Source organism: Euphorbia lathyris, chromosome 2 (genome assembly GCF_963576675.1).
Source record: "Euphorbia lathyris chromosome 2, ddEupLath1.1, whole genome shotgun sequence".
In the NCBI taxonomy this organism is placed as follows: Eukaryota; Viridiplantae; Streptophyta; class Magnoliopsida; order Malpighiales; family Euphorbiaceae; genus Euphorbia; species Euphorbia lathyris.
The window spans coordinates 76,944,226-76,968,548 of NC_088911.1; the positions used below are offsets into that span (position 1 = coordinate 76,944,226).

General features: G+C 36.2%; 1 protein-coding gene across 2 annotated transcripts; it reads left to right on the top strand.

Moving 5' to 3' along the window:
• The first annotated feature begins 1,990 nt into the window (after positions 1-1,990).
• LOC136218660 (MAG2-interacting protein 2) lies at positions 1,991-24,287 on the top strand. Of its 2 annotated transcripts, none has more exons than XM_066005691.1 (12): positions 1,991-2,192; positions 2,301-2,349; positions 2,656-2,829; positions 3,374-3,623; positions 3,810-4,027; positions 4,509-5,514; positions 6,092-7,065; positions 8,247-8,335; positions 8,618-8,977; positions 18,686-19,919; positions 21,099-21,364; positions 21,467-24,287. In XM_066005691.1, exons 1-12 carry the CDS (start codon positions 2,100-2,102, stop codon positions 24,077-24,079), a joined length of 7,326 nt encoding a protein of 2,441 aa, XP_065861763.1. In that variant the 5' UTR covers positions 1,991-2,099; the 3' UTR covers positions 24,080-24,287. The 2 variants fall into 2 exon arrangements, with proteins under 2 accessions (XP_065861763.1, XP_065861764.1); XM_066005692.1 differs by having other exon boundaries at positions 3,422-3,623.
• The last annotated feature ends 36 nt before the right edge of the window (positions 24,288-24,323 follow it).

Sequence of the window (24,323 nt, forward strand, 5' to 3'; positions counted from 1 at the left end):
TGTAAGGGTTATTCTAACCATAATTCAATTTTTTCCCATAACGACTATTACATAAATTTTAGAGAAAAATTGAGCGATTCCATTACAAAAAAAATATGGCAAACCAAATATGATAATGTCCATCAGTTGTAATGGATTACAACGTTTAAACATGACAATGAGCTTACGTTGTAGTGGACATTCTATAATGTGAAACTTATTTGGAGTTACCTTTCACGGTTCATATTATATTAGAAGAAATTTTACTATGATCTCGGTTTAATAAATTTTATGAATGAAAATATTACAATTGTATTACTTTATTATTTAAGGTAACAATTTTGTTATGAAATGAAAGAAAAAAAAATATTATTTTGGAGTTTTTTCTTTTTGAAACAGAATATTATTTTGGAGTTAAGAGATTAACGGAGGTAAAAGTTACAGGAGGTAATAGAAAAAAAGGGAAGAGATAGAAATAAATATTAAAATTTAAGTTTGTTTGAGAGTTGATGAAAAGCAAATGAGAGTTAAGTACAATAATTTATTAAAAAAATTTACACTACTCCTGTTAACATTCTTTTAATTCATTAAAAAAACCCTTTTAAAGGTTAGAGACATAAACTTAAAAGGTTAATTTAAATTCCATTACTTCTAATACGGGTGATCATGATCCGGTTCAAAAACCAAACCAAACTAAATAAAATCGAACCAAATAAATACAATTTTTGCAAACCGATCCAAACCAAAATATAATTGGGTTCGGCTCAAACTGAACCAAACTATTTCTATTTGATTCGGTTCCAAACCAAATTAAAGATAATTAACTATTTAGTGTTCCTATTTTTTTTTTATAATTTTAAAATGTTTACATATTTCTGTTCATTTTGGTTTGTTTATAAATCATTAAAAAAATTCTCAAATCCCTGGAACTTGTTCTTGGAACTCTCTTTTTATAATTATAAAATAATTTATTAAAAATAATTTGCCGTTTGTTTGGGGGTTTCAAAAAAGGGTAAGTGAATGAAGAAGTTTCATTCCTTTTGTTGATGTTTGTTTTATTAATTCAATCATTCTCTTTACCCTCTTTTAGTTTTGAGTTTACCCCTAACTTCTCTAATCCCATTCTCCCCAACCCCCTAAGGTTCCATTTTTCTCCATTTCTTACTAATTTAAACATATACTTTCCTTATAAAATTTCATTTTAATCTCTATTTTGTTTTTTTAATTTTATTTTGGTCCATATATTTATTTATTCTTACTTTTTCAATCCTTGAATTAATTTCACTTTTGATCTTTATACTTATATATTATTTATTTATTTATTCTCAAAAAATATTTTTTGACTAATTTTTACTTTTTTATTTTGATCCTTATATTTATTTATTTTTATTTTTTTATCCCTAGACTAATCTCACTTTTGATCCTTATACTTATTTGTTTTTATCTGTATCCTGAAAAATAATTTGGACAAATATTTTCTTTTATCATATTATTCGGTTTTGGTATTTATTTTTAATTATTTTCTTTGATTTATTTTATTTCTTTTTCTTCAGTTTTATCGTTGATTTTAATAGTTGAATAAATTGATTTTCATTCTTATATTTACATGTGATTAATCTATTAGGCCTAGAAATTATTGTTAAAAATACAAGTCTAGTTTATTACATCATTTGAACCAAATAACCACAAAGGGAATTATGAGTATATCATTTCCTTTGTGGAACTGAAACAAATAGAGAATGGAATTCACTGTCATTCCATTCCTTTCTCATTGTTTCCGTTTTTTGATTCTATTCCGTTATCCCTATGCGAACCAAACCCCCATAATAGAGAATGAAATAGGTTAGTGTTGATTATATATAATAAAAACCAAACCAAATCGAATTATTCGGTTTGATTTGGTTGTTTAGATTTGTTTTTTTTCTTTTTTTTTTTTTTCCCGGGTTTTGGTTCGGTTTAGCTGACCCCAAACTTCCATCAATCTCAAAGGGCTTAGTCGAGTCATTTCAATTCCTATAGTAGTCTTGGTTAACTCTCAGTTAACTGTCGGCTCGAGACATGAACCATCTCCGCCATCTTCATCCCTGCGTAAATTGAGAAACAAGTTTCTAACATCGGCAATGGAGGAAGATACCGGAGGAGAAGTGTTTTTCGAGACTCGGCTTCACGCCTCCGGCCCTTACACTTCCAACTACCCTCCTCAATCATCTAAGGTCTATCTCAGATCTGTCTTTGCTTCGCTTTCTCTCTTATTAATTCGAATATATTTATTCTTCTTCATTTTAATACTTGCCTCTTTCTTTTCCTTGAACGGAATTTAGAGATATGAAGGTGGTAGAGGGGTTTTATCATCGGTCTTCTCAGCTCCAGGTTCCTTCAACTTTCTAATATATATATTTTTTCTGAATTGTTTTGTTTTGTTTTCTTTTAGGAATTATCATTGCATGATTTCTTCTTAATGTTGTTCACATGAATAGCCAATTTTGATTATTGAATGCAGTTGCAATTCCTAATCTCCACACAGTGGAGATTGAATGCTCTGAAACCGAAGCTTATTTATTGGCTATACTTGCATAATTTGACCCTTAAAACATCTATTTTTTTATGTCTATGCTTTGCTATTCTATTAGTCTACTGATCGTGGGACTTCCCCTCCCTCCTAATATGACTTTAAAGGCATAAGTCAACTTAAGGAGAAATGGAGGGGTTACAGGAATCCGTCAAAAGTTAAGAAACCTGTTCTCTTGGTTATCTCTCCAAGGGGTGAAAGGGTGGCTGTTGCTACTGGGAGTCGGATTACAATTTTGCAGCAGGAGGATGACTACCAGGAGCCGTGTGGCATTTTTACTAGTAAGATTTACTACTCATTGCTATCAATGTTGGGTTACATGTATTAGGTAGCAGAAAATTTTGATTTTCATCCTTGATATTTTTGAGAAACCAATTATTTTGTAATACTATGTTCATTCTTCATATAAAATTTTTATGAAGTCAGCACTGAAGTAACTATTAGGCTCAGTTTTAAGATGGAATAGAATCTGCAATCACAAGAACAAGATTAAGAAACTGATAACCTTCAATTCTCATTTTGATTTTGGTTATGAGAAGCTTGTTCTACCTCTATCAGAGTACGCTAAATGTCAATCTGTACATCTCTCCCATAATTTGGTGATGCCAGAATAGCAGAATAATGCTAAATGAGAAAAAAGGAGGGTTGAATGCACGAAAGATTTTATAAGATTATTATTTCATAAATGTCGTATAGCCCATTATTGTGCCTGCAAACTGAATAATTAGTAAATGTAGAGGGTTTTAGCAGAAGTACAATAAACTGATATTAATGCTTTGGAATCTAGAAGAAAAATATGCTGATTTTAAGTTCATTCTGCAATAGGTTCCGTTTTCAAATTGAAATTGTTTCCAACTTCTTTCAATGATCCAGGTAGCAGCCTTCATTTATTTACTTATGGGGTTTGGTCAGAATCTCATGATATTCTTGGAATTGTTGACGACACTGATACACTTTACTTTATCAAAGTAAATGGTGAAGAGGTTATGAGAATAACTAAGAGAGATTTAAAAACAACTTTTCCAATTATAGGCATGATCCCACAGGACAATACTGATGCCCATGGATCTTGTTTGTAAGTGTTCTCTTCTACTCTCTTGTTGGTCAGGGGTCTTGATCTATCTATTGTGTTTAATATCATTTGCAAGCAGATTCTTTAAGCAATTTGTCTTTTAGAATGCGTATGTGCAAATTTGCATGTGCCTCGTGGAGTTGCAGAATTTGGCTGTATTATTAAATTTGGGAAGATTTACTGGTGCAGCTTCATCATTCTTACAGCAGATGGATTTCTTCATCAAATTGAAAACAGCCAACAGCCAACTGACTCTATTTCCTCCAGGCACATATCAAAAAGTGGGTTAACCATACAGAGACCATTCCCTAAGGACATTTACTGCTTTGACTATGATGCGGAACATTCTTTGCTTCTCATTGTTGGTAGTTCTGTTGGCACCTCATTACTCTCCAATTCGAGTCGAGGTATTGCTAAGTACCCTTACTTTCCTTTTACGATTCAAGTGAAGTTTGGATTAAAGATCTTTTTGTGATTAGTTACATGATTCTGTGGCATAATTTTGATCTTGATTTTGTGGATAGCTGCTATCGATATGTTGACTATATATTTGCCTTGCTTTTGAAACCATGTTGTAGTTGTGGAGTACTTTTTTTTTTCTTTTCTTTTTAATTATCCCTTGTTATTTGACATATGCGTAGTGCGACCGGGCCGCCCTTTTTAATTATCCCTTGTTATTTGACATATGCTTAGTTTGCGACCTTTGAAGATCTAAACTTGACAACTGGGTCCTACTTGACTTATCCATGCTTGATTCTGATATATATATATATATATATTTTAAATTTGATTGTTATTATATTTTAAGCACCATTAGATAGATGGGATTTTTTTTTTTATATTATTTTCTTCTTGTTCTGTGCTGATGATTTATTCATTTGCTTGCAGGTTCATGTGATCTTTTGCTTTGGCGTGTATCTCATAATGTGGATCTAGAGCCACTGTCCTCTGTGCAATTTGAAGGGTTATACTACAAACCAAAGAATGATGCTGGTCAAGTAGCATATCCAAAGGTGCTAATGTCACCACAAGGCAACTTCGTTGCTACTTTAGATGTAGCAGGATACCTGCACATTCTTCAGCTGGATAAAGTACATAGTTCACTTTCAAGCTTTTCCATTGGAGAGAGATTAGGCTCACGGACGATCAATGACTTAGCAAACATAAACAAAGAACTTTTAAGTGATAATGTGGATTTTAGTTGGTGGTCTGATCATATTGTGACTCTTGTAAGGAGGGGTGGAATTATGATTATGTTGAATATCCTTACTGGCTCTAAAATTAAAGAAAATGATTCCATATTTTCGATGCCTATTTTAGATAGAGTTCGACAGCTTCAGGGACACTTATTTCTTTTAGAAAGCAAATCATCAGAAGAGAGGGAAATTTCATCTAATCCAAGTGAAGAATCAAGAGGCTCACATCATATAGAGGAAATAATTGAAGATGCAAGTGATCAGTTTGACTCTTCCAGCCTGCGGTGGAGATTGATATCAATTTCACAAAGATCAATTTCTGAAATGTACAATATTTTAATCAGCAATCATAAATATCAGGAGGCATTTGATTTTGCTAGTCGACATGGCTTGGATAGAGATGAAGTTTTCAAATCACAGTGGTTGCGGTCTTGCCAAGGAATAAATGAAATAAACATGTTTTTATCCAACATTAAGGATTCTGGTTTTGTACTTACTGAATGCATTAATAAAGTTGGACCAACAGAAGATGCTATGAGAGCATTACTTGCATATGGGTTGCATGAAACTGATCAGTACCGATTTTCAGGATTAGAGGATTACCAGAGGAGCCAAATTTGGGATTTTCGCTTGGCTAGGCTTCAACTATTGCAATTTAGAGACCGGCTGGAGACATATCTTGGAATAAACATGGGCAGGTATCATACTCTCTAGATGCTCACAGCAATAATTATAACAGAGATTTTTGGAATATGCTTTCTACTGTATAAACTTTTATACCAGATTCAAATTTTAGCTGGAAATTTTCTTTCTGTCTTCTTTTGGCGAAAGAATGTTAAGGTGAACAAAAAATGCTTTTAATGGAGCACAGAAGAGAAAGAGAGATCATAACTAGAGAAAGGAAAACCTAAAATGAAAACACAAAAATCAATGGCATTCAAGCTTGCTTACTCTGTCTATCTGACCTACTGTAAATTGATGGATAGAAGAAAAGGATAGTAATGCCTGCAAATCACTGTGATTTCATTTTTATTAGTTCTCGTGGTAGTTTTTTTCCTGAGAATTGAAGTGAGGGCTTACTTTTTCCCCATAAGTGATGTAGCTTATTTATATATGCATGCTTTCATTTGTTGATTGTCATTGATTCAAAACAGAAAACTATTGAAAGAAATGAATATCTACAAATCAGTGATCAATTTTTTTCTATTTATTATATGCATCCATTGCCCTGAAAGTTTCCACCAACTGACAGCTTAATGACATAGTATTCTGCAGGTTTTCCATGCAGGAGTATGGAAAATTCCGTGTTTTGCCTTTAAGTGAAGCTGCTGTATCTCTTGCTGAGAGTGGAAAAATTGGTGCTCTGAACCTTCTCTTCAAACGCCATCCTTATTCACTTTCCCCTTCAATGTTGCAAGTATTGTCTGCTATTCCCGAAACTATTCCTGTTCAAACATATTCACAGCTTCTTCCTGGGAGGTCCCCTCCTATTGGTGTTAATCTTAGGGAAGAAGATTGGGTTGAATGTGAGGAGACGTTAAGCTTTATCAACAGATTACCTGAAAATTATGAGTTTAACATTCAGATCAGAACAGAGCCCATAGTTAAAAGGTACCCAGGCTATATTTGGCCATCAACTAACGAACTTAGCATTTGGTATATGAATAGAGCTAGAAATATTGATTGCTACAGTGGCCAACTGGAAAACTGCCTCATCCTGGTTGACTTGGCTTGTCAAAAAGGCATCTTTGAATTACAACAGTTTCACAAAGATATTTCATACTTACACCGGCTTATTTACTGTGATGAGAGTTATGGTGATATATGCATTAGTATTAGCCTTGTGGAATGGGAACGGTTATCTGATTATCAGAAATTCAGAATGATGCTCAAGGAAGTCAATGAGGAAATCGTGGTAAAAAAGTTGCATGATATGGCAATTCCTTTTATGAAAAATAGGTTTTCTAACTTGTACTCTATTCCTCAAGATCAAGTTAGCAATAGTCATATTTCTTTAGACCACAAGGAGTCATTTCTTGTGAGATGGCTTAAGGAGATTGCTTTGGAGAATAAACTAGACATATGCTTGATGGTTATCGATGAAGGATGCAGGGAGTTGCAAAGTAAAGGTTTCTTCAAGGATGAGATTGAAGCTGTGGATTGTGGTTTGCAATGTGTATATATCTGTACACTTACGGATAGATGGAGCACATTGGCCGCCATATTATCAAAGCTTCCGCAGAAGCAAGGTATGCTTTGTACTGTGTTTATTTGATTTATATGATATTCTCATCTGAGTAAGCACTCAATCGCACAGGGAAGAGATTAAGCTGTTAATAGATTCTGAATAGTGCAACCAACTTCTGGAGAGATTGGTTCTGCCGATGTAAAAGACACGGTCAGAGTTTATATAGGTTAAAAGGAATATATGCATAGTTGTTAAAGGTGCACTGAGGTGTTAAGGGTCCTGGAGCCTAGGCGCCAAAATAATAAAAATATATATACAAAATCTACGTATAAATATTTGATACTAATATCACTAATACTCTATTACTAGTTAAAGCATAAGTCATGATGAACCAAAACATACACGTAGCCACACAAACAAGACAAAACCACATAAAAACATAATATTAAATGTCAAAAGCACCAAGTTAAGTTCATAGAGACATACTTAACTTAAGTACCTAACTAATGCTAAACTAATAAGCATTCAATGTCAATGAAAAAGAACTAAAAAAAACTAATCATCATCATCAAGATCCTCCTCAAGGTTGATATTGTCCTCTCCAAAGTCTCCACTATCATTTTCATCTCCAGTTTCCTCTTAATATTCTTGTTTTGTTTTACACTTTTACTTGTATTAGATCAAGGGTTAAAATTAAGTTCACTTATATTAGATCAGTTGTTGAGACTAACCAACCGGTAAAAAACCCTAACCAAAACACTAAATGTTACTAAGGCGCGCCTTGATTAGGTTTAGACTGCGCCTCGCCTAGGGCAATTAAGGCTCACTTCCTTGAGCCTTGCGTAAGGCGCACCTTTTTAACAACTATGAATATATGATACATGTATTATTCTATACGTACCATATAGGACGAGTACATAGCTAACATATAGGAGAAGAGTTGTTCCATCTTGTGGATGTCTTTGTCTTTGTGGTATAGCGTTGTATTTGAACATTTGATTTTTAATCTAATTTGTCTGAAAAAGCCACTTCGAAGCAATGATTGCTATCATTATCCTTATTTCAATAAATATGTGTTTTCTGACTGTGGATGTGGATTTCCTTCAATTGAATCCAGAGTGCTGCAGTAGACTGGAATATATGTAGATATTTTATGCTTGTCTATTTGATTGTATTGTTACGTTAAGTTTGAAGCTGAACTCTTCATAATTGGGCGTTAGAGGAATTTTTTTTGCATTGCAGATTCTGAAATATATACCAATGACCTTGAGGAAAGACTTAAACTCGCTGAAGGACATATTGAAGCTGGAATGCTGTTGACATTTTATCAGGTTTGTGTTTTCTTCCATCCATTACTGATAATTGTGAGAGTTGGTGATATCTCTTGGTGTGATATAATGGATGCACTGATCTTGCAATCGGTTTGGGGAATATTCCCAGTGTAGTGCATTGTTTAATTAATTTTTCTTCAGGACATAGTGGTGCTCGATTAATTGACTCTTTTTGTGCTCTGTCACATATCGAGCCTTTGTATGAGATTCAACTATTGAAACACTAATAGACATTTCCATTTTGTTTCATGATTTGATGGCAATGCTACTTTTATTACTCAGGTCCCAAAACCAATGAGTTTCTTCCTTGAGGCTCATGCAGATGAAAAAGGTGTAAAACAGATTCTTCGCCTTATGCTTTCAAAGTTTGTTCGACGTCAACCTGGTAGATCAGATAATGACTGGGCAACCATGTGGCGTGATATGCAAAATTTGCGGGAGAAGGCTTTTCCTTTCCTTGATCCTGAGTATATGTTAACAGAATTCTGCAGAGGACTACTAAAAGCGGGGAGATTCTCTCTTGCAAGAAATTATTTAAAAGGTACAAGTTCAGTGGTCTTGTCATCAGAGAAAGCAGAAAATCTTGTCATTCAAGCTGCAAGGGAATTTTTTTTCTCAGCTTCTAGTCTGTCATGCTCAGAAGTAAGTAGATATTAATTTTATGTTCTATTATGGTTTACAATATTGATATCTGCTAATTATATGAGATGTTAATCTCTTTCTTTACCTACTATGCTTCTTGAAATTTGTTTTTGAAATTGATCTGGTTCTTACCATTTGGTCTTATTTGTTTTGTTTTGTTTTGTTTTTTTTTCCTTTTCTGTTGTGGGGTTGGGTTTTAGAGTAGTTATTTACAAGTATTTTCATGGCTTGAGATAATCTATAAACTTAATAAGATCTTTCAGTTATTCCACCAGTGCACTTCATCCATTGCAGCACATGAGCACGTGCCATGCCTTGACACATATATTATGGACTAGAGGAAATGTTTTTATTTATCTGAGATGCTAAGAGATGCATTTTGAGGTTAAAAACTTACCTTTATGTGTTTCTTCTGATGGAGATCCTGTGAATTCTATTAAGAGAGTGATCAGTTTCTAGCTATGATGCATGGAAACGGAAACAAAAACAGAAACAGAAACGGGAAACACGATTTCTAAAAAACTTAGGAAACGGAAACGTGGGGGAAACGTGTAAATATTAAAAATATAGGGGCATATTTATAAATATTAAAAATATAATAAATATAAAAATAATCATAAATTATAAATACATGAACTAATTATTGGTAAAATGAAAACAAATTAATTAAAAAACTACCAATTTAATAAAATAAACACGTTACTAATATCAAGTACCAATTAATTAATAAATATCAAAATGTGTAAAATTAAAGTCTCTACCTAAACAGTAAAAAAAAGAAATAGCACTACTTAAATAATAAACAATATTGTCCAAGTCCAACCAACCGATTCCAGAAGCCTCTCTCCATCACACCATTCAAGAAGGCACAGAAAAAAAACAGAGAACAAATTACCAACTACGAAGAACTTGATATCAAACTGGTATTGTGATTTCCAAAACCTGTCGAAGAAGAAGCAATCGCAATTGCAATCGCCACTTGAAGAAGAAGAAAACCCAGACCAGACTAACAACCCAGACCAGATAAAAGAAGAAAAAATCGCACAACTCAGAAGAAGAAAGTCTGGAGATCGATTTCAGTATGAACCGCTTGAGTTTAGACAGTGAATCTCTTTCAGATTTTGGAAACACGTACCATATTTTCTTTATTTACAGAAACGTGCCCGGAAACGGTTTGTTTCCGTTTCCGGGTGTTTCTGTTTCCCACATCTTTTGGAAACGTAGAAATGCTACTTCCACGATGTTTCCGTGCTTCATAGGTTTCTAGTGCACTTTATTATCGTCATGATATATTGTTAAACAGTAAAACGATTTTACCATGTCCTATTATATGTTAGAAAGGAAGATAGATACTACTTGTCATGGAACCAATTTAACTAAAAGCTTAAGCTGATAGTTAAAGGCCCAATTCATATTAATATCTGACATACTCCTGCACACAAATGCCAACTGGGCAGCGTGAACAACCAGACCCATCTTACCATATGTTGAAATTAAATCAACAAATGGGGTTGCCAGGAATCAAACCCTTGATCACTTGGTTAAAGTGTGGAAGACTACTTCTTTTGACTTGTATGATAGGCTTGATATGTCTATGCATCTTCTTACATTTTTCCAAGACAAAATGTTGCTTTGTTGTATTCACAATAATTCTTTTAGTTTATCCATAGTAGAAGAAGATGCAGTTTCAGTTTTGAATTATTACTATATTCTTTTCAGTGTGTTCTCCTCCAATTTTTCTTATTTTCTGAAATTATTTGTTACATGCACGTATAATTAATCTAATCTTTTTTGTGCTTGATTGCTAGCTAAAAGGAAATATAAAAGCTATGTATTTTTTTCTATTATAGTCTACAATATCCATGTCATTTGATGCCTGAAAAAAACTGCAAAGACTGCCAGTTTTAGCATCATATCCTACTGCAGCCAATTGAAATGATTTGGTGATTTGTCACCTATACTCAATGAAAAACCATAAAGCGTGTTCTTTTTATTGAAACAATGTTGTCTAAAACAGCATAAAGTCAATATTATTCAAGAGTACCAGTACCGTTATGTATTGAATAAATTATAATGGCTTTCATGAATGGTCTCTGGAAGAAATATTCATTTTCATCAACACTTGGAATATTTCCTGATATATAGTTTTCTGGTCACATACATTGCACATGGTTTACATTTCATTTTAGTAACTGTAATTTATGTGCAATGTATACTTTAAATTCATATGTATATACTGTAATCAAGATAACAACTGATATTTTTATTACAATTTAATATCTTTTTAGAACTTTAGAAGTATTTTAATTAGAATTAGTGGATCGGTAATAATTACTAGCTTAAAACCTATTATAACTTATAAGCACCTGCATGCATTAATTTAAATCCGAACTTTATTAGTAGATTACAGTATATGTTTTGAAACAGTCCAATATCAATGCAATATACCTGGAAATACAAATACAAAATGCTCTAAATAGTAGGTTACAATTGCCGGTTGAAAACTTTAAAATGTAATTGCTTGGTTTTCGTTGCTGTATGATTTTATGATTTAATAGATGTAATCTCTAATATCTACATAAGACAATCATTTAAAAGATGAGAATTATGAATACCACATAAATTAAGAACTCTTCTTTTAAGAAGATAGAACAATAAAATATGATTAGTGCTAGGATTGTTATTATGAGGTTATAGGATATATCAACAAATTTTAGGTATGGTTAAAAGTAATTACTACAACTAACTTATAGTTTAAATGGTAATATGGTTATACATAAATACTATGTGTGTAAATATCATAAAAGCAATTATTCTTCTAGCTCATATATTGCCTTACCTTGTTTGGACGTTTTTATATAGTGTGCAATATGGATGTACAAACTGTTCTTATTTTAATCTAAAATGCATTAAGTATTATGATTTTGTGACCCGATCATGTTACATTGGCTTTTTTATTTTATTTTTTTTTTGTTTGAGATAAATATATCCTTTTTCTATAATTGGGCCTAAATGAGCAGATAAACTAAAGAATCTCTTCATCAGAAACCCTAACTGTTAGTGATAATATTAACACATACATCGTTAATGTTTTGCTGCTATCCTAATTCTAGGTGTTGGTATTTACGCCCCCCAAATTACTAGTTACCGCCCCCTATTGGACAATTTTGCCCTTTTCATATTTTTCTTTCAAAAACCATTTAGTCACGGAAAATGGTCATGTTACGAAAAATGCCCTAGGCGGTCTCCGTGACCGCCTAGCCACTGGCCAGGTGTTTTTTATTTTCACGAAAAATGTACCTCGTCCAATTTCTCCGGCTCGTAATCATCCATTTCCGGGGTTTTCGGGTTGTAACTCATCAATTATTTTCAGAATTTCAGTTTTGATCGGAAGAGAAACCATTCAAAGTTTTTTGAAAGCAACATATGAAAAGAGCAAAATTGTCCAATAGGGGGCGGTAACTAGTAATGTGGTAATTCTATTAGGATACTTTTTTTTTTTGTTGTTGTTTTTATCTTTGTGTATTTATTCCTAATTAGGAACTCTACTCTGTTTAGGATAACACTCTCTACCCTACACTCTTTTACTTCTAGTTTCACTAGGACTTTCTCTTGTACTATGTATATACTTGTAATTTCTCGTATTGCTCATTAAGAGACATTTAATTAATATACCTGTTTCAATTCTCTTCAATTATTTAACATTTAACTATTAATAATTTACCCTACTAACCGACCCGGCCTCCTCTTTGCCGTCCCACTCAAATTCGCCACTCTTCCCTCCCTCGTTCAATTCCGACCACCGTAGTGACTGAGTCATACCAGTTCAGTTCTTGGAATAGGTCCTCGGTGCGGACTCCTCTTGCACCTGCATCTAATCCCGAATAACAATCTCACTCTGCGGTGATTATGAATACGCAACTGCCCTTTACCTCTACTTCCCCTTTCACTGACCCACTGCAGCCACCCTTTGTCCCTGACCTGTCCAATCCTACCCTTTCCTCCTTTTACCAACACTGTCTCTGCCCATGTCACTTCGGGACAACCACACTTCAACCCACTTCCAAATACATCCATTCCACCAAATCTGTCCCATTCAACTTACACTGATTCAATCCCGACTTCTTTTTTACTTCTGTTACAAGTAACCTCACCATCTCCATCAAATACCTTGAAACTACAAATCCTGACGAACTAATATTATTGCCGTTCTTGAAGCAATGTAATATTCTGATGAAGACATTACAGGGGCAATACCACCACTTCCCCAACATGTACCACGTATTCGCAAGCCAATCCTAATGTCCCTGGCGATTTCAACCTTAATCTTACCTTTCGTACGTGTGAGCAAAACGATCGTCGGGTCAAAGCATGAATTATATCCTCCCTGACCGAGGAAGTTTTTCCTGTTATCACCAACTTGGACAATCCCCCGGACAATCTGGTATGCTCTTGAGTGTACCTATGGTACAATTTTTAAAAATAGACAACTGCAATTGACTTTGGAACTCTTTGAGCTCAAGAGGAATGATCAACTTGTGGCTGAATATCTTCAGAAGCGATTGCTGATGAGCTGGCTGTTGCAGGCACACTTATTTCTTTTGTGCAAGAACATGAGCTTGGAATACCACAACATCATCACTGTTCTCAATGTTAAACGTGGGGCTCCGGTTGATTACTATAAGCTACATGACCAATCGGTTCAACAAGGAATTCTTCTGAAGAGCTCTTAGACTTTACCCATGGCTAATCTTGTCGCTAAGTTTGAGGAAGCCACAATCAAGGCCGATGCTAAGAACATCGAGAAGAGGGGCTTCTTCTATATGTGTGGTGATGCCAGTTAATGGGCTAACAAATGCTTGAAACGAACAAACCGTGGGGGTCGTCGCTTCAATTGTAATCAACCTCGTCCTTAAGCCAATTTTTCGTTGAACAATGCCTTCCCGAGATACCATGCATTCGACGACAATACACATGCTCCACTCAGCCTTGGTATCTTTACACTAGGGCATCGCATCACATGACAAATGAGAATGGACTGTTATCTTAGTAATGGTCAAGGTTTGCCTATCTCACACTTGGTTAACTCTTTGTTACGTAACTTTCAGCTTAAAGATATATTACTCATTCCCAAGCTCACTAAATGGATTTTATTTCTTAAAAAATTCACAAAAGATAACTCATGTTATTTTGAATTTTGGACTTCCTATTTTCTTATCAAGGAAAATCCTCTTGCGCGGACCGAGTAAAGGTGAATTCAACATCATGCCTCTTGCCTCTTGCACTAAAACATGCCCTTGTTGGAGAAAAAGGTTTCATTGGACCAGTGGCATGCTCGTCTTATGCCATTGTCATCCTCCAACTGTGAATGCTACGGTTCAACAGAATTGACTACCCTCTTCCAAGTGATCTATGGTGTGCTCCTCTTGCCCAATGGGGAAATTATCTAGATTCAATTTGAAGTCTATTTCTTGTTCCATTAGTTATTTATTTGAAACTTTGCATTCGGATGTCTGGAGCCCAACCCCTATTTTATCTCATTTATCTCATTGTTACTTTATTATTTTTGTGGATAAATTTAGTCGATTTACTTGGATTTATTGTTTAAGAAATAAAAGTGATGTTCAATCTGTGTTTCTCAACTTTTATGCCATGGTTGCTCGTCAATTTGATGCCAAGGTAAAAAAAATTCATTCGGATTTTGGGGGCGAATTTCAAAAATTAAGCTTTCTTTGCTAAAATAGCATTAGACACAAATTGGCTTGCCCTCACACTCACGAGCAAAATGGAATTTCTGAATGAAAAAGTCAGACATTGTTAACATTGTTTTAAGTGTGCTTGCTCATGCTTCCTTACCTCTCAAATTCTGGAATTATGCGGTTCACCATAGTCTCAAATGGATAAACTTTTTGCCCACATAGTCTACAAAATGTCTCGCCTTCTAGCCGGGCATTCAAAGTTAATTCGGATTTCAAAAAGCTTTGTATTTTTGGTTGTGAGATTTTTTCCTTTGCTTCGACCCTACAACAAACACAAGTTTGAATTTCGGTACAAACCTTGCATCTTTCTTGGAGACTTCTAATCATAGTGGTCATCTTTGTCTCGACTTTTCCTCGGGACGAGTGTATAAATGCAAACACGTGGAATTCGGAGAAGTTTTGTTTCTGGCTAGGACTGCAGCATCGCGCCCCCTATGCCACTGCGTTGAATAGCTCTCCTTCGGGTTGTGTTGAAGTGCAGTTTCCATCCTTACTTGGTCCGTACACATGTACAACCTCTTCACGTATTCTTTCTTCTTCTCCCTTTCTTCTTCCAAATCTTGGCATACATTTGACTCCTTAGACCACAAATTCACTGCCTCAACACTCCCACGGCTCTAGTGTGCGTTCTTCCTCTTATATTGCTAGTCCGGTGTCTCGGTCTAGCGCTCCTCCTGGTCTGCATGTGTACTCTTGGACTGCTTGTCCAAGAATTTCACAAAATCTGATATTTGGGCAGCCACTATATTTGCGGGTCTACGCATGATAACGAGGCTGTCCACCAATCACCTGGCCTTCGCGTTTATTCTCGTACTTCTTGTCTGCGGCCTCAACAACCCATTGACACAATTGTGCTCTCGCCTGCTTTGGGTTGTTGACACAATTGTGCAGTCGCCTGCTTTGCCTCCCACTGTCTCTACTCCTCCTGATGGTTCAACAAGGGTGTGATTCGGTGTCCACTGCTGCCCCAAATTGTCCCGGAGCTAGAAAACACTTCTGCAACTGCAGTGGATGTGGCTGATGTTTCCCTTCCACATTCTACCAGCTCAGTGTCCACTACCCCTGCTTCGACTGAGGCCACTTTGTCTGCTCCCTCATTGCCTATCTCTGCTACCCACAATCACCCTATGCAATTTCGCACCTCGATGGTCAATTCCCGTGCACGGTATTTGGCCCTTGCAGCTACTGTTGCTGGCTTCACTAAAGCCAATAAAACTCCAGCATGATGTCAAGCTATGTCTATTGAAATCAAAGCTTTGCTTGACAATGAGACATGGGGACTTGTCCCATGACCTAAAGATAGAAATATCATAAGTTGTCAATGGTTATTTCGTACTAAACAACATGCAGATGGAAGCATTGACTGACACAAGGCTCATCTGGTGGCTTGTGGCTTCACTCAACAATCCGGGCTCGACTATAAAGGAACCTTTAGTCCGGTGGTTCGACTTATTTTTGCCTTAGCCACTTCCCATAATTGGTTCATCAATCAATTGGATGTTTCCAATGCCTTTCTTCATGGCAATTTTACGGAAACCATCTACATGGAGTAACCCCAAGGGTTCCGAGATATGGATAATCCATATCATGTGTGCCTTCTTCAAAAGTCCTTATATGGGGAAAGCTACATATTTTCTTGGGTTAGAAATTTGATACACGAAACTTGGTGTGCATTTGTCCCAGGCTAAATATGCTTCCGACATCCTTGATCGTGTCAAAATGACTGATAGCAAGCCTTGTAACACCCCATGGCTACCACTCCGAATCTCTCAAAGGCTACAGGCACGCCTCTCAAATTCGGGGATGAGTATCGTAGCATTGTTGGTGCCTTGCAATACCTTACTCTGACTTGGCCTGATATAGCCTTCTCTGCGAACAAGCTTGGTCAGTTTTTCCATGGTCCTACTGAAGAATATTGGTATCTTTTTTTTCATGGTTCGCACGATTATGGTATCTTTTTTTTTCCTCCTCTCCCATTCACGATATCCATGGTTTCTCTGACAGCGATTGGGGTGGCTGCCCGGATGATTGTCGTTCTACTGGTGCCTTTTGTGTTTATCTTGGCAAGAGTTTGGTGTCATGGCACACTCGTAAACAGCCAACCATTGCTCGCTCCTCCACTGAAAGTGAGTATAAAGCTATGGCTAATGCTATGGCTGAACTCCTCTGGATCCTGCCTCTCCTTCATGAGCTGCAGTTTCCTGTTCCCAAACCAGTTCAGCTATGGTGATATAATGTCGGTGCCATCTACCTCACTATCAATCCAGTTTTTCATGCCCGCACTAAACACATTGAATTCGATATTCATTTTGTTCGGGAGCAAGTGGTCAAGGGGTTTCTCTCAGTGCGGTTTATTCCTTCTGAAGACCAAGTTGTAGATATACTCGGCATCGGCTTGTGGGGCGTGTTAGCGATAATATTAACGCATTCAACGTTAATATTTCACTGCTATCCTAATTCTATTACGATACTGTTTTTTGTTATTTTATCTTTGTGTATTTATCTCTAATTAGGAAGTCTACTGTGGTTAGGATAACACTCTCTATCCTAAACTCTTTTAGTTCTAGTTCACTAGGACTGTATCTTGTACCCCTATATATACTTGTAGTTTCTATATTTCTCATTAACATTATACGTGTTTCTATTCTCTTCAATTATTTAACACTAACTTTCTTTTCCCATTTAAAAGCCCTATCCTTGTTATCTCCTTTATATTTTCTCTTCCTTGGAGTAATTAAAGGATGGAAGAGTTAAATAACAAGAATGACAAATCGAAGCATATAGTAGAATATTGCTACTGTATAAGTATTGACCTCCATGTATCTCCAGCGATTAAATGAAGTTGGGATTGATAGAGATGTTATTGAGGAGCTGAATTGGATAAAAAATATAACTGCATGGGCTAAAAGAGCCTACATCAAAATATAGGGGCCAATCGAACAATTTAGACAAGTACTGGACCCAATTTATACCTTTTGCCAAAGTCCATGATAGCATTTTTTTTTTGTTGTTGACTGTATTTTATGGACTCGGGTTCCCACTCACCAAATTTGAGATTTTTCTAGAGGATAAAACTGAAATAGCCTTGACACTTCATATGAGATATTGATAAAATATTTATGTACATGAGAAATTATACACATCATCTGATAAGAACCATTGATGCAACATGCACAAGTACGAACTTGCCTATGATATAAAAATAGAAATCACAGTATAATGTATAACAAAGTTGTGCATTTATAAGTCAATAGCTATCTTAAAGACAAGTGCACAATAGCTTCTTTAATTGCTTTCAGGTATCAGGTAAATTGTTGCATTAGTCACTGAACATACTGAATTACAAAAAAGATTTACAACTTCAATTTCTGATCATTGACATTCAAATTTTACTTCTTTTACAAAGGGAAATAACTTAAGTGGAACCCAATAACCGACTTTCCTATCATTTGAAATATGAGGTATTTTGAGGATTTTTCTGAGCACTGAACCTTTTTGGGTGTATACCTTTTGATGTAGAGTTTGTTCCCATTTGTAACTGTTTTCAGTTCTATATTGTTCTTGAGACCCTTTGTAAGTGGGATCAATTTTCACCTTTTTCTCTTATTTTTTTTGTTTTGTTAAGGGGTCTGTCTTCGTGAATAGCGGGTGTAGGCCTGTAATCATACTTTGAAGTTAGATTGTAATGAATGCAAAATTGAAGTTTGGTTATCCTGTGAAATGTTCTCAATCTATATTTACTTGTTTGCTTTCTTGCTGCTTCTCCTTGTTTTAATTTGACATCTGATGGGCCATTTAAGAAATCAAATAGCTGGAAAACTTGTAATTTTTAATGATTCTACTGCAGTAAAATGCTATTTTTGGTTCTGCATTTTAGATGAATTGAAATTAAAAGTATTAATTGATTCAATCATATGGGTATTAAGCGTGTTTCTGTAACATTTTTCAGATATGGAAGGCAAAGGAATGCCTAAATTTATTTCCAAGCAGCAGACATGTGAAAGAAGAGGCTGATACAATTGACGCACTCACCGTTAAGCTTCCAAGCCTTGGGGTGACTCTTCTTCCCTTGCAGTTCAGGCAGATACGGGACCCCATGGAGATAGTAAAAATGGCCATCACCAGTCAGCCTGGAGCTTATCTGCAGGTTGATGAACTTGTTGAGGTTGCTAAACTTCTTGGATTGAACTCTCTTGATGATATATCAGCTGTTGAGGAAGCTATTGCTAGAGAAGCTGCTGTAGCTGGTGATCTGCAATTGGCATTTGATCTCTGCCTTGCTTTGGCTAAAAAAGGACACGGTCTTGTTTGGGATTTATGTGCAGCAATTGCCAGGGGTCCTGCTCTTGAGAACATGGATTTAAAATCTCGAAAGGAGTTGCTAGGTTTTGCTTTGAGCCACTGTGATGAGGAATCTATTGGTGAGCTTCTTCATGCTTGGAAGGATCTAGATATGCAGGGCCAGTGTGACTCTTTATTGACGTTAACAGGAACGAGTCCCCTTAATTTCCCAGTTCAAGAACCCTCAACTTTGTCACTTCCAGTCAAATGCATTCAGGAACTTGCTCTAAAAGATAGCGGGAAATTGGTTGACGAAGCAAGCTCTCATGATAATGAAGCTTATTTAAGTAAAGTAAAAATGATCCTTTCTTCTGTTGCAAAGAGCTCGCTTCCAAGTGGAGCTGATTTTGAGAAATTTTTGAGAGAAAACGGAAAGATTTTATCTTTTGCTGCTTCGCAACTTCCATGGTTGCTCGACTTGAGTAGTAAAATGGAGTATGATAAGAAACATGCTTCTGAAGTGATTCCTGGAAAATTATATGTGAGCATTTGCACGCAAGCTATTGTGACTATTATTTCCTGGTTGGCGAGAAATGGTTTTAGTCCCAAAGACAATGTCATTGCCTCTTTGGCAAAATCGATAATAGAACCACCTGCAACAGAAGAGGAGGACATCATGGGATGCGCTGTGTTGTTGAATCTTGTGGATGCCTTTAGTGGGGTGGAAGTAATAGAAGATCAACTCAGGATAAGGAAGAATTACCGAGAGATTTGTAGCATAATGAATGTGGGGATGACTTACAGTTTATTACATAATTTTGAAGTCGAGTGCAATGGTCCTTATCAGAGAAGAGAGCTGCTACTGCGAAAGTTTGAAGAGAAGCATATGCCACTTAGTTCTGGTAACTTGTTTTGATCCTCTTTTACTTTACAAAAATTTACATGAAAGGTTTAATCCTTTTAGGCTTAATATATAAATTACACCTTATACTTCACGTAAAAATCCTGAGGTCCTCCTACTCTTAAAACAACCTATTAGACACCTTAACATGTAAATTTTGATATTTAAACATTTCTGGTTGCTCAATTTCAAGGTGACTGAACAAACTTGTAACACGCTCACTGGCTGATGTGTAAACTTAATTATATAGATCACTTAAATTTTGACCAAGGAAGACCGTTGTGAAGGAGTTCTAATTCAGTGCATGTTCCCAGCTCCTAAATAGAGCAACTTCTTGCTTGCTTCGTTTTGTTTCTCTGTTCTCAATCCCTTAAGGATTACATCATCTCATAATGAAGAGTGCATGGTTAGATACTTAGATTCAATGGGTGGTGTCGAAGGATTGTTATTGCGGTTTCGTGTTCCTTGTTATTGATCCATGTATTCCTTCAAAGGATGAAGTGCAGCATGTAAATGATTTTTATTGTAAATCCTTTGCGTTGTGCTTTATCTATTAAAATAGTTTTATCACAAAAGAATCGAAGTTGATTTTTGTGTGGTTTTTGCATTTTCCAGGCTTTTGTCTGCTATTTTGTTTTTGTGTGATTCTTGTTTTCTACCCAAGAAAGTATACATAAATTAATTTTCTTTCCAAAAGATAAAAAAGCTAGAAATGCCATTTTGGTCTTAATTCTTTTTCCGAATTCTCAACTCTGCTTCGCCAACTGGCAATGGCAGAAAATCAATTGCATGAGCGAGCATTTCTTAATGAAAGTTCGGTTTTGAAAGAAGATAAATGTCGGTAAGGTTGGAAATGTTTTTTTTTTTTTTTTTTTTCTTTTTTTCATGCTCCTCTCTTGGTTGATAAACACGCATCTCTCCAGGTCAGCTGTTAAGGTTCATAATAGCAGTTTGTACAATTTTAGGTGTCCTGTGGGTTATTTAAAAAGTCAGGGGGCTATTAGGCTTTTCAATATTGGGTTTATTTATGTATTAAGCCCCCTTTCTACTTTATAAGCTTATGGTATGCAATATGTCAACTTTGTGATTTACTTCTGATATCTTTCTTAGTCAAAAGCAGTGTGTTGTCGTTTTCCAGCAACAATGGTTTTATGTTTTTCATTTTTCCTTTTGAATTCAGATGAGATCAACAAGATTGATGAAGTACAGTCAACTTTTTGGAGGCAATGGAAACTCAAACTAGAAGAAAAAAAGCGCATAGCTGAACATTCTAGAGTGTTGGAGCAGATTATTCCAGGGGTTGAAACTGCACGCTTTTTGTCTGGTGACTTTGGTTACATTGAGAATGCTGTTTTTTCCCTGACCGAATCAGTAAAGTTTGAAAAGAAGCATATTGTAAAGGATGTGTTGAATTTAGCTGATACGTATGGCTTAAATCGCACTGAGGTATGCAGATCTGTCTGCCTTCATCCTTAAATTTATGCAAAAGTTGATTTTGTTCTTTTTTTTGGGTTATAATAACTATACTGTCTTTTTCTTTGGTTGCAGGTTTTACTTCGTTACGTTAGTGCCGTTCTTGTTTCTGAGGTTTGGACTGATGTTGATATTATTGCTGAAATTTCGGAGATTAAAGGAGAGATAATTGATTGTGCTTTGGAAATGATTAAAACTGTTTCCTTGGTTGTGTACCCTGCAATTGATGGGCACAACAAGCAGCGCCTTTCTTTAATGTATGGCCTGCTGTCCGACTGCTACTTGCACCTAGAGGAAACCAAATACTCATTGCAAGCCTTAAACTCAAGTTCATCAATTTTGTCACCTCTTGATATAGCTCACCTGTACGAAGTCTTTGAGCAAGAATGTAAAAGAGTTTCCTTTATCAAGGACCTGAACTTCAAGAATGTTGTTACACTAGATGGTCCAAATTTGCAATCTTTACGCAATGAAGTGTATGCACACATCAATGAATTAAATTTGGAAGCCTTGGCAAAAATGGTGGATACACTGGCCAGTATATCTAGCAGTTCAGTGCCTGAAGATCTCATCGTATGGCAGGATGTGTACAAGCATTACGTTCTTAGTTTGTTTATGACATTGGAGAGTGGAATGGAGTTAAATATTGGAAGCCCTGAAAAGTTTCAGGAGTTTATTGGTCAACTTGAGCATGTCTATGAGTTGTCCCAAATATACATAAGACTTTTAGCACCTTTGGATGCCCTAGATATCATGAAGCGGTACCTAACTGTCATTATACCTGTCTCTGGTTCTAATTGGAGTATTCTGGATAACTCAACATGGCAGGATTGCCTTATCATCTTGCTGAACTTTTGGGTCAGGTTGGCTGAAGACATGCAGGAAATTGCATCCACTGACAATTCTGTAATAGTTAGGTTCCATCCCGAATGCTTATTAAGTTGCTTGAAGGTTCTTATGAGGCTGGTGATGGAGGACACTGTATCACCAAGCCAGGGCTGGGGCACCATTGTTGGCTATGCTAAGTATGGATTAATTGGCGATTTTTCCGCGGAGATTCTGATTTTTTGCAAAGTCATGGTATTTTCTGGTTGTGGGTTCGGAGCGGTTTCGGATGTTTTCACAGAGGCAATATCTAACTTCAATACCAGTTCAAGGTCATATGCAGACTCTGAATCTCAGGGTCTTCATCATCTTTATGTACGTATGTTGGAACCAATTTTAGAAGACTTGGCGAGTGGATCCTCTGAAAATCAGAACTTGTATCATTTGCTGTTGTCGTTGAGTAAAATGGAAGGTCAACTGGAGGATTTGCTGAGGGTCAGGCAGTCAGTTTGGGATAGAATGGTCCAGTTTTCTGACAATTCTCAGCTATCAAGTCAAGTTCGGGTTTTTGTCCTAGAGCTTATGCAGATAATCAGGGATAGAAATATTAAGGGCTTCTCTACAGAGCTACAGTCGAAGGTTTTGCCATGGGAAGGATGGGATGAATTTCTCTCTACATGTAAAAAGAGTGAGACTATTTCCAATCATGGATTGCCAGACCATACAGATAGTAATAGTCAGTTAACAAGTACCTTAGTTGCCCTTAAATCGACCCAACTTGTGGCAGCCATCTCGCCTGGGATAGAAATCACTCCCGATGATCTGTCAACTGTGGAGACAGCTGTTTCTTGCTTTTTGAAGTTGTGCGAAGATTCCAGTTCAGATGCTCATTTGGACGTGTTGCTAGCCATTTTAGAAGAGTGGGAAGGGTTCTTTGTAGTCGGGAAGGAGGAGATAGTTTCTGCAGAAAAATCTGAAGGAAGAAATGACTGGGATAGTGATGGATGGGATGAAGGATGGGAAAGCTTTCAGGAAGTAGAATCTCTTGAACCTCTTGAGAAAGAGAAAACAGGAAACTCGTTTTCTCTCCATCCTTTACATGTGTGCTGGGCGGAAATTTTCAAAAAATTTATTGCTCGATCACAGTCCACAGATATGCTGAGACTGATTGACCAATCGTTGTCAAAATCTAATGGAACATTGCTGGATGAAGATGGTGCCAGGACATTGAATGAGGTTTTACTCGAGATGGATTGTGTTGTGGCTTTGAAGCTGTCCCTTCTTCTGCCATATGAAGCAATGCAGTTGCAATGTTTGGCTGTAGTAGAAGACAAGCTAAAACAAGGAGCCATAGCAGACACAGTGCGCAGAGACCATGAATTGTTCATTCTCATATTATCATCTGGGACTATATCAACTATATCGACCAAATCCGCATACGAAACTACTTTCTCTTTTCTGACCTACCTAGCAGGCAATATTTGTCGTCAGTGTCGGGACGCTCAGTTATCAAGGATGAAGGAAAGAAAAAGGAAGGAACATGAAGATGATTTCCTATTTGTTTTCATGAGAATACTGTTTCCAGCCTTTATAGCAGATCTTGTGAAGGCTGATCAGCAGATCCTAGCAGGATTTTTGGTTACAAAATTTATGCACACGAATCCTTGTCTCAGCTTTATTAATGTCGCAGAAGCTAGTATCAGAAGGTATTTGGAGAGGCAGTTGCATGCATTGCAGCAGGACCAAGATTCTCTGGACGAAACGAGTTGCAAGATCCTCAAGAATAGCGTGTTGAAATTGAGAGACAATTTGGGAAATCTGATCCACTCTGCATTACCAATTCTTGGTGGCAGTGTTAGATGAGAAGAAGGCTTTGTTAGAAGCTATGGGGTTCAAAATCAGATAACCGTAACTCAATTTGTACACATGTATGCTTGTCCTTGTATATATCTAAAGGATGAATATAGTAGAGTGGGACGACACAAAACACATTTTCATCCTTGATATTTTTGAGAAACCAATTATTTTGTAATACTATGTTCATTCTTCATATAAAATTTTTATGAAGTCAGCACTGAAGTAACTATTAGGCTCAGTTTTAAGATGG

Coding starts and splice junctions, on each gene's coding strand:
- LOC136218660 (XM_066005691.1), top strand. CDS start 2,100: ATGGAGGAAGATACCGGAGGAGAAGTGTTTTTCGAGACTCGGCTTCAC. Junction 3,624..3,809: donor GATGCCCATGGATCTTGTTT/GTAAGTGTTCTC, acceptor TTACTGGTGCAG/CTTCATCATTCTTACAGCAG. Junction 21,365..21,466: donor ATGGCTTAAATCGCACTGAG/GTATGCAGATCT, acceptor CTTTGGTTGCAG/GTTTTACTTCGTTACGTTAG.